The sequence below is a fragment of the Nothobranchius furzeri genome, chromosome 4 (assembly GCF_043380555.1).
Source record: "Nothobranchius furzeri strain GRZ-AD chromosome 4, NfurGRZ-RIMD1, whole genome shotgun sequence".
Lineage (NCBI taxonomy): Eukaryota > Metazoa > Chordata > Actinopteri > Cyprinodontiformes > Nothobranchiidae > Nothobranchius > Nothobranchius furzeri.
The window spans coordinates 77,766,756-77,777,460 of NC_091744.1; the positions used below are offsets into that span (position 1 = coordinate 77,766,756).

General features: G+C 41.4%; 1 protein-coding gene across 1 annotated transcript in view; it reads left to right on the forward strand.

The window, feature by feature from the left end:
- Window positions 1–8,518: 8,518 nt before the first annotated feature.
- Window positions 8,519–10,705, forward strand: part of slc41a2a (solute carrier family 41 member 2a) — a 35,400-nt gene continuing 33,213 nt past the window's right edge. Inside the window, exon 1 of the mRNA XM_015964921.3 lies at window positions 8,519–8,901. Within this exon, the coding sequence (XP_015820407.3) occupies window positions 8,569–8,901 (333 nt within the window). The 5' untranslated portion in view covers window positions 8,519–8,568. The remainder of the gene's footprint in view (window positions 8,902–10,705) is intronic.

Consider the following 10,705-nt stretch of genomic DNA (forward strand, 5'->3'; position numbering starts at 1 on the left):
AGGAACATACTGAGAAAGTAAATAGTGCTTTATTTTTAGTTATATATATATATATATTAAGCACTATTATGTAACAAATATGTTACATAAACACACACACACACACACACACACACACACACACACACACACACACGTACCGCATATATATACATATATATATATATATATATATATATATATATATATATATATATATATATATATATATATATATATATATATATATATATATATATATATATATATATAATTTACAATAAAATAATAAGAAACTTTTTAGAGGAAAAGGATCAAAAATATATAATTTAAGCAGTGATTCTCAACAAATAATTGTTAAAAAGAAAATGGGGAATTGAGGGTCACAGAAACAGTTTTCCTTACCTCAAATGTCAGGTCAAAAACAATGTGCTCAAAGCTGAAGACCTTTCAAGTGGCATATAAAATATTTTGCATCCATGTAGAATGATTAAAATAAAAATATTGAATGAAAAGTGAAGTCTCTACACAAACACAGTCACACACCCTCATGCTCACACATACACATACAACCTAGGACTCACAAAAATGCAAACAATTCAAAAAAGATGCAGTTCAATTGTTTGGCAGAGCAAATTTTAACCCATATTACAAGAATTTAAACAAACAAAAAAAGAAATATTATATATATATATATATATATATATATATATATATATATATATATATATATATATATATATATATATATATATACTGCTCACAAAATTTAAAGGAACACTTTAAAGAAACACACTAGATACATCAGATCTCATTATGAAGTTGGATGTCTATACAAATAACGACAGGGCAATGTCTTAGGAACAAAAGGATGCCAAGTCATTTAATGGAAATAAAAGTTATCAGCCTACAGAGGGCTCAATTGTGAAGACACCCTAAAATTGGACTGAAATGAAGATGTGGCAGGCTAGTCCATTATTTCAAAAACTTAATTTCTGCAACTCAAATTGCTTTTCAGTATCTTGTGTGGCCCTCACGAGCTTGTGTGCATGCTTGACTACGTCGGGGCATGCTCCTAATGAGACAACGGATGGTGTCTTGTGGCATTTCCTCCCAGATCTGTGTGAGGGCATCCCTGAGCTCTTGTACAGTCTGAGGAGCAACCTGGCACCGCCTAATGGACCGAAACATAATGTCCCACAGTTGTTCTATTGGGTTTAAGTCAGGGGATCATGAAGGCCATTCAATTGTTTCAATTCCTTCATCCTCCGGGTACTGCCTGCATACTCTTACCACATGAGGCCGGGCATTGTCGTGCATTAGGAGAAAACCAGGACCTACTGCATCAGCGTAGGGTCTGACAAAGGGTTCAAGGATTTCATCTCGATACCTTATGGCAGTCAGAGCACCATTTCCTAGGCAGCAGAGGTCTGTGCGTCCCTCCATGGATATGTGATGGGTAAAAACTGATATTAACTTTATTAATGTCTTGACTGTTTAACATCTGGTGTTTATTAAATGTAGCTTCATCCGTTTATTTTACTCTGTGATGGAGAACAGGCCCCTGCAGGTCTTACAAGGAGGAGGTTTTGGGAGGATGACCTTGCCTTGGTACCGACCTCTTGTCAGTAAAACTCCCTTGAGAAAGTCCAGACTGCTTTGTTGATTTAGATTGCAGCTGGAGTGTTAGAGTTGAGACTTTCTTTTACAGCTTCCTGCCTGAGAGTCTCAAAATGTGTGTGCGTCAATCTTTTGTGTGTATGCTTAATAAATACTGTCGGAAGGCGTCAGCCTGATGAGAGTGAACTGGCAACCGTTGACTGGTGTGCATTTTTCCTCTCCACTTTGCAAAGTCTAAATTGATTGTTGATCCGTATTGGTATTGATGAATTGATTACTATAACCCCCTGTGCTTTGAACTTTCCCTAAGGTAATCCTGGATTGATAAAATTATGCCTCCCCAGACAATCACTGACCCACCACCAAACCTGTCATGTTGAACGACGTTGCAGGCAGCATAACATTCTCCTTGTCTTCTCCAGACTCTTTCACATCTATCACAGGTGCTCAGGGTGAACCTGCTCTCGTCTGTAAAAAGTACAGGGCGCCAGTGGCGGACTTGCCAATTCTGGTGTTCTTGAGCAAATGCCAGTCGAGCTCTATGGTGCTGGGCAGTGAGCACAGGGCCCACTACAGGACGTCGGGCCCTCAGGCCATCTTCATGAAGTCTGTTCCTGATTGTTTGGGTAGAGACATTCACACCAGTGGCCCTCTGGAGGTCATTCTGTAGGGCACGACCAGTGCTCAGCCTGTTCCGCCTTGCACAAAGGAGCAGGTATCGGTCCTGCTGATGGGTTGTGGACCCTCTACGGCCCTGTCCAGCTCTCCGAGAATAACCGCCAGTCTCCTGAAATCTCCTCCATGTTCTGGAGATTGCTGGGAGACACATTAAACCTTCTTACTGCAGCACGTGTGGATGTGCCATCCTGGAGAAGATGGACAACCTGTGCAACTTCTGTAGGGTTAAGGAATCGCCTGGTACTGCCAGTAGAGAGCCAAAACTAGCACGGGTGGAAAACCAGCCGAAAAAGATCAAGAGGGAGAAACTGGAAATGACCTCTACATGTGAAACCAGTCCTGTTTTGGGGGTTTTGTAAATGTTGCCACTTTAGTGCACCTGTCGTGAAGTCCACCAATACAGCTGAAAGTGATTAACAATGTCCTCAGCTGCTTAATCAACCAGGAAATTATCAGACAAGTTTAATTGATTTCATGCTAGGCCCAATAAAAAAAGTATTCCTTTGATTCTTGTGAGCAGTGTATATATAAACCTTTAGCAGTTAAAATGAAACGTTACATTTATTACTTTACTTACTTGATTACTTTACACATTTTTTCATGGTAACATTAATTTACATATTATTACAAACCAAAAAAAGAGATTGGTCAGAGTTTATGATAAATGACCCACACGTGTATAGTATACACTTGTATACACATTCTGATGGTGATGAGCTACGATGTAGCCACAGCTGTCCTGGGGCTCACTGACAGAGTCGAGCATGACATGCCGAGCATAGGTGCCGCTGGTCCCTCCGACCTCCGGTACCTTCTCTGTCCGGAGCCGGGATCAAACCTGCAACCTTACGATTACTGGACAACTCGCTCAGCCTGTTGAGCTACTGCTACTGCCCAGAGGAAAACCTTCCACGTATAGATGATGCTTCACATAATGTAATTTCAGTAATCTCATTAAAGGCATTCAATGTGGTTGTCTCGAGCAGCTGTGAGAGTCACAAATACCTTCTCTGTGTGTGTGTGTGCGCTTATGTGTGTAAATAATGGTGTAAGAGCAGCTCGACATACCATTTAGACAAATGATCGACAGCTGTGCGCCAGACTAGATGCCTATCTCTGCTCCAGGTAAGTAATTTTTTAGCCACTACCCGCTCTAACCTAGCTGATCAGTTTTACATAGTTTCTAGTGTTTGATTGTAAGGTATGCAGTTGCTGAAAAGCTGGAGAAACAGAGAGGTACGAGGAAAAAGCAGGCTTTTAAATGATTTCACCTAAGAATAAAACTTTAGTATAGTATTGTGTCAGCTTTCTGATGCTGAAAAGCCTAGAATAAACTATTATGCATTCATTCTGTGATGACCATCGTAATCCATAGTAACTGTGTAAAAAAAGAAGTAATAGCTAGAAGTGATTCAAAGTTTTGATGTGGTTTTAGATCACTTTATGTGTCCTTATGTAATCATCTACTAATATTGTAGCAACCTAACGGATTTTTAAGTTATTCGAAACCCCATCTCAGACTTTGTTTAGTTAAATGTTTACATTTCAGTTTACTCTAAATGTCTTAGCAATTTGAGTTTAAATGAATTAAATTCCATCTTACTGTCAAATTTCCATATTTAAGAATTTAATTGAGTTAAAAGGGTATTTTTTCATATCTCTAGTGCAAAAAGCAATCATAATATAAACTTTTGAGGGATACTTCGCAATTTTTTCATATTTTTCAATAATTTTCTTGAGCCAGTTAGCTAAAATGATTCTTTACAGGGTCGATGAAAGGCCACCGGGCCCCTATCTCCCCATGTGGCCAGAATATTCCACTTGCAACGTCAGACTGGCGAGCTCTGATAGGACTTAGAAATAATTGAGCTAACCAACCTGGCAATGCAGTCTGGTTCTAGTACATGTCCTGCATGTTTTAGATCGTGAACACAGCTGATTTGTGTATTTCAGTGATGAATCACTTCTGTAGATACTAAGGAAGGCTGGGGAGACATTTTAGCAGTTAGAAGGTGTTAAAAAGATGAATGCACAGCAAGGAGATTTTCCATTCTACAAACGGACACTAGGGAGTGCTAAAAACGAGCCAAACTGCAGAGTTCCCTTTTAAGTTATAATATGGTCTATAGAAAATGTGTGTCTGAATTTCTTCGCATAAAATCCCGTTCATATAAAACAATCTTATCAGTTTTATTCTTGACATTTTCAGTACCTTCCAGAATGAGTCATCAATCACTTCATTTATTCAATACATTTGCAGTGGTCTGTAGTGGGAATGGATGCCTTGTAAAGCCTGATTTTTACCTTTCAGTGTGCTCCGCACCGGAGAGACGCACACGGAGTGTCGGAGAGGTTTTCACATGCAAACTTCTACGCAGGCAGGGGAGTGTTGCAAAATAATTCCCCACCAGGACAACAGCAGGCGTAGCGCTCATGTATCCAGTTCACAATAGTGTATTTACTAATGTGCTTATATATTTCAGAGAGTTTATAACACAAACAAATTTGTCCTTCATTCTCCTCCACCTCTGCATGCAGTCGCCACCTCTAAACCTACGTTTCCCATCATTTCCATCCATATTTTGTACTCCTTCAGTCACGGGTGAATAAATGATCATATTTTCAGAATTTTTCCGTGATGCATTCTTCAGTCTGTTTGGGGCCTGCCATGAAATATCTTTTTACTTTTTAATGGGGCAACAGTGGTGTTGGTGAAGAATTTACAGGAAGCGACATCCTGACCAATCACACGCTTGCGGTCTCCGTCACTTTCGACGGATGTCACTTCCTTCTCTGTTTATCCGCGGGCAGCAGAGGAGGGTGTCGCCCTCTGCTGCCTGTGGATAAACGGAGAAGGAAGTGACGCCGTCATCAGCAGCTAGCTCTGAAGATTTCAGGAGCGATCGAAACTGTTAGCAAGGAAAAAAAACCTTTCCTGTGTTAAAAAAAAAAACTTAAAAAAGCATTTAAACACTGAATGGTTTTTCAATTATTCAGTTTTCACACCTTTAAAAGTGGGATCTGGTCATGGCCACTCACCCCCCTCTCAGGGTGCTATAAGCTGAGAAGCTCCGATGTGCAGGAGGAGCTTGGAGTAAAGTTGCTGCTCCACCAGCCTGGAGACGTGGTGGCGGTGTGTGTGTGTGTGTGTGTGTGTGTGTGTGTGTGTGTGTGTGTGTGTGTGGGGGGGGGGGGGGGGGGGGGGGGGGGGTTCTAATTTGTGACATCACAAACCGGAACTGTTTAAAACAGTTTTCTTTAGTCACATAATTCCTAGAACCAAACACTGAGAGGAGATGGATTTACAGGTTTTTGCACATTTGAGTGTTTAGAGAGGCTGCAGAGACCTGCAGCAAAGAAAGAAAATATGTCCCCTTTAAAATTTAAAAATAAAATGCAGTAGAAAGGAGACAAGTGGTAGCTAAAATGAATGTAAAACTGAATAAACAGTAAAAGCAGTGTGTTCTTCCATGGAAACGTTTTGGTTAATGTCGGGGGTTAATGGGGTCAGAGGTCAGAGAAGAAAATGTGGGAGAGCCAGGAAGGATTTATACTTTCTGACAGCGTAATGGATAAAGATGTTCTTCATTCTGCTGGTTCTGGCACGCATTGTTGCTTCCTTAAAACATAATGAACGTGACTGTTCAAGAACCTGGTCAATTCTCTAGAATTTTACTTAAATCACAAGTTTTGTATGAAACAAAGCAGCCATTGTGCTGCTGATGGGAGAGAAGCATTATGAACAGTGAGGGTTCACAACAAGTGACATCATTGTCACTTTCCCTTGCTAGGCAGATAGCCTCTAGGGTTGCCACCTTTCAAAAATCAAAGTAAGGGAAATCTTAGGTGTGTTCTTGCTGTGTCTTTCTAATTCCATGCTTTCGTTCTTTTTAAACACAAACAGTTTTGTTTACCTGTTTTGTAGCTACAGTTTCGCCGACGGCTGCCGGCTTCTTCAGGCTGACGCTGATGGTGGCGCGTCACTTCCTTCTCCGTTTATCTGCGGGCAGCAGAGGACGTTGTCACCCTCTACTGCCCGCTCTCCCCTCTCCGACAATGCAGTCCCATGCGTGGTCCAACGTGTAAACTCCGTCGTCCCTGTTCATGGTCCCACATCCACGTCTCCTTATCTCAATTGCTTCCTTGATCCATCTTTTGTATTTTTGTTGTTCGGTGGTTATGATCCGTGTGCTGTCCCAGTCCATTATATGGTTTTCTCTTAAGCAATGATCTGTTACGGCTGACTTTTTTATTGTACTTTCTGCTTCTTCTTTTGCTGCTCTTGTGTGTTTACGATTTGCCTCTTTCTCACACTCCTTGTGTTCTATTGTCCGTGTGGCGTCCGGTTTCTCCTATGTATGTTTTATTGCATATTTTGCATGGGATTTCGTAAATGACTCCACATTTTTGTCCAGCTGATATTTTGTCTTTTGGGTGTACTAGTCTGTTTCTAACTGTTGTGTATGGCTTTGTTGGTGTGTTTATGTTGTGTTTTTTCATTGTTGCTCTTATTTTTTACGTTATGCCTCTGATGTATGGTAGGGTTATCACTGGTTTTGGTTCTTGTCACAAGAGCAGCAAAAGAAGAAGCAGAAAGTACAATAAAAAAGTCAGCCGTAACAGATCATTGCTTAAGAGAAAACCATATAATGGACTGGGACAGCACACGGATCATAACCACCAAACAACAAAAATACAAAAGATGGATCAAGGAAGCTATCGAGATAAGGAGACGTGGATGTGGGACCATGAACAGGGACGACGGAGTTTACACGTTGGACCACGCATGGGACTGCATCGTCGGAGAGGGGAGAGCGGGCAGTAGAGGGCGACAACGTCCTCTGCTGCCCGCAGATAAACGGAGAAGGAAGTGACGCGCCACCATCAGCGTCAGCCTGAAGAAGCCGGCAGCCGTCGGCGAAACTGTAGCTACAAAACAGGTAAACAAAACTGTTTCTGTGTTTAAAAAAGAACGAAAGCATGGAAAGTAAGGGAAACTATTTCATACATCCCTGTTTATCTAAAAATGGGAAAAATATATTACAAAGTGCCATGATCACAGTCTAGACCCCTTTTTAAATCTGTGTTGAGCTTGAGTCAAAAAGATAAATTAGAATTTATTCAGGCAGAAGTAAACACGAGTCTCTATCGAGAGCAGTAAAGGTTTTAGATCTTTGTACTGAAATATTTTAATGCATCGTTTTCTTTTTGGAGAACTTTCCATGGATACAGCATGCGCTGCAGAGGTGTTTCATCATTCATTTGTCAAGCATATTTTTCTAACCAAGGCTGGAGGGAGTCCTCCTATCTGGCTAAGATAGGAGGAGACGGTACGAGCTGGTTAAGACAGCTAGCTTGGTTCTGGGCTGTCCACTGGATTATGTTGAGGATGTGTGTGAAAGGAGAATGTTGGCGAACTTGACCTCCATCTTAGAAAACCCCTCCCCTCTCTTAGTGGCAGATTGAGACATCCGAGATGTAAAACAGAATGCCACCATAGGTCATTCATTCCCACTGCAGTAGAGTGCATAACTCCACAGTTTAAAGGGAGACAAGGCAGTTTCTGCTTGTTTTTAGCACCCCCTAGTGTCTGTTTAGTAGAACAGAAAGCAAAACTTATGTCCTTGCTGTGCGTTCACCTTTTTAACACTTTAATCTAACAGCTGAAATGTCTTGCCAGCCTTCCTTTGCGTCTACAGGAGTGGCTCATCACTAAATTAAACAGATCAGCTGTGTTCATGATCTAAAGCATGCAGGAAACGTGCTGGAAGCACTACAAAGCCAGGTATGCCAGCTCATTTTGTCCAACCGGACCGGCACTCTGAAGTTGCAAATGCCGTAGTCTGGCCACAGAGGGTGAGGGGGTTTGAAGGATATTTCATTAACCCTATAAAAGGTCATTTTAGCCCATGCTGGCTCAAGAAAATAATTTAAAGCCATGAAAAAGTTGCAAAGTATACGTTTAACTGTTACGGGCACTATCCCTTTTCATGCTAACATCAGTTGTACAAGTGCAATACCCAGATGTACTTGTGTGTATGTCTGTGTCCTTTATGCTGTTCCCTCTGGGAAATAAAATTTTCTATTTTTTATTCATTTTATTAATTGCTGATGGTGACAGTAATAACTTGTATTATTTATTTTTCCTCTTCTCTGAGTGTATGTGTGCTGCCTTAACGAGTACATTTCTCCATGGAGGGATAAATAAAGTCTATTCTAATCTATTTTAGCTCACCAAATCAGAACAGAGAGCAGCAGGAGAGACCATTCTGCAGACCCTTGCCTAACACCATGGCTGTACCAAAGTCCTCTGATAAGAACCTGTCTCTAACACACGGCCAGCAATATGGTTCAAACCCAGCTTTGTCCCAGCTCTCTGGAAGACTTCAACTGTCCAACTCTAATGGGAACTTATCACCGGACAGCGTCACTCCTGTGTCTCAAGAGTTTACTGAGTCGGACGCTCTGCTCCCCAGGAAGCTGAGTGGATCCAGACCCAAGGATGCAGAAGGTTCTGGAGGACATGAAGAATCGATGTGCTCCTTGTTGCGGCAGATCCTGCTTCCATTTCTGCTGGCCGGGCTTGGGACGGTTTCTGCTGGGATTCTGCTTGAAATAGTCCAGGTAGGAACACAGCGAGAACGCACAACTCATTACATCCTCCAACTGGATCCTGTGCACATCTGAGCTTAGAATGTTGATTCAAAGGGCTGTGAGGCTTTTAATCAGATTTACAGAGAAACTAACCTCATCTTCAGAGAAGTGCATGGATCAGGGTGTATTTATAACAGAGATTAAGTTAGTGCTACATAAGCAAACTTTTGTTTCTCACATTCAGTCAGTGAAAATGTGTCGGCAGGAACGTTGTTTGTGAAACTGTAGGATCCACCGGTCACCAGGTGTTTGCAGAGCTACCATTCCTGATGAATGTGAACATCTGGTGTTGATCTAAACCTTCTTCTCCAGCCAAAATAGTTGAACCTCACAGACAAAAATATATTTGTTCAACCAAAGTGGTCATGAAACAAAACATCAGCCATGTTAGTCATTCCTAGGGTTGGAGTTAGGGCAAACTTTGACTCAAACTTAGAACCTAAAACAAGACGGTTCATGAAACTCTCCCAAGCTGACATAATCTTGGAGTTTGAAACTGGACAAGTAATCGATTCTGTCTAAAGTTGTCATGAGACATCCAAAACTATTTAGTGAAGAGAAGTCGGACCTTCTTCTTATGTCCTTTCTGTTTTTCCTCTTCTAATCCCATAGTGTAAGTCGGACCTGTCACAGAATTCAATTTAGGTTTTCCTTTTACCCCATTTACCCCCTAAATATGGGGCATGTCAGTGTAGATGAGAAAATTCCTAGTTTGATCTTTAATTAGCTGTACTCAGTGAGTTTAGTCACCGGCATCAACCATCACTCGTACTAGACAGCAGCACAAGAGAGAAAAGGGAACCACCTGTCGTCAAACTTTTTGACAGGTCGATTGTTCTTTGACCTTTATGCCCTTCCCTCAACCCACCTTTCATCAAACTTGACAGGTGCATTGTTTGTAGTCCCCTTTTGTGATATGATCTTTAATGACCCTATTTTGTGTTAACCCCACAGTTCCCACAGCCCCTCCCTTTCATACGTGAGACCCCACATCCCTGCACACACAGACACACACACACACACACACACACACACACACACACACACACACACACACACACACACACACACACACACACACACACACACACACACACACACATTTAAAGCCCCCCCCCCGATGGGTATAAACTGATTTTGACCTCACCTTGTTAACAACTTGTCTGTGTAAACATCTGGTGTTGTTTTTAAACTGAGGTTAATCAAACCTATTTACATTTAAATTGTTGCAGGAAGGCTGACCTCGCTTCAGTACCTTTTATTATTAGAACTTCCTGAAAAAGCTAAAAGCCAGACCAATGTGTTGATTATAACTAACACCTGGAAGCGCCTTCTCAGTGCTTCTCGGTTGACTGTCTGTGAAGAATTTGTGTGTGTGCTTATCTTTAACTTTGTGTGTGTGCAGTGGCGGATTTAGCAATTTGGGGGCCCAAGGCGAACACAGACATGGGGACCCCTTACACAAAATTTACGACAATCTTATCTTTAACTGGATTTGCCAAACTCTCTCCTCTTCTGACATGAGTTATTTTGACTTTTTATTAGTCCTTCTCTTTTTTCCTATATTTCTCTCCCTTTGAGTGCCTTCAATGTTTGCTCTGCTTTCTTCTCCCTGTCAGTGCTCCTGTGCTTTTGCCAGAAACCAAAACTCCTGATGTGCTTCATAGACGCATTCAAGGATTTTGATAGAGTTAACCAGAGGAAACTATTAATAAAGCTCAGGAGTGTCTCCAACTTTTATTTTTATTTATTTCCCGTGTGGATTTCACTGTTT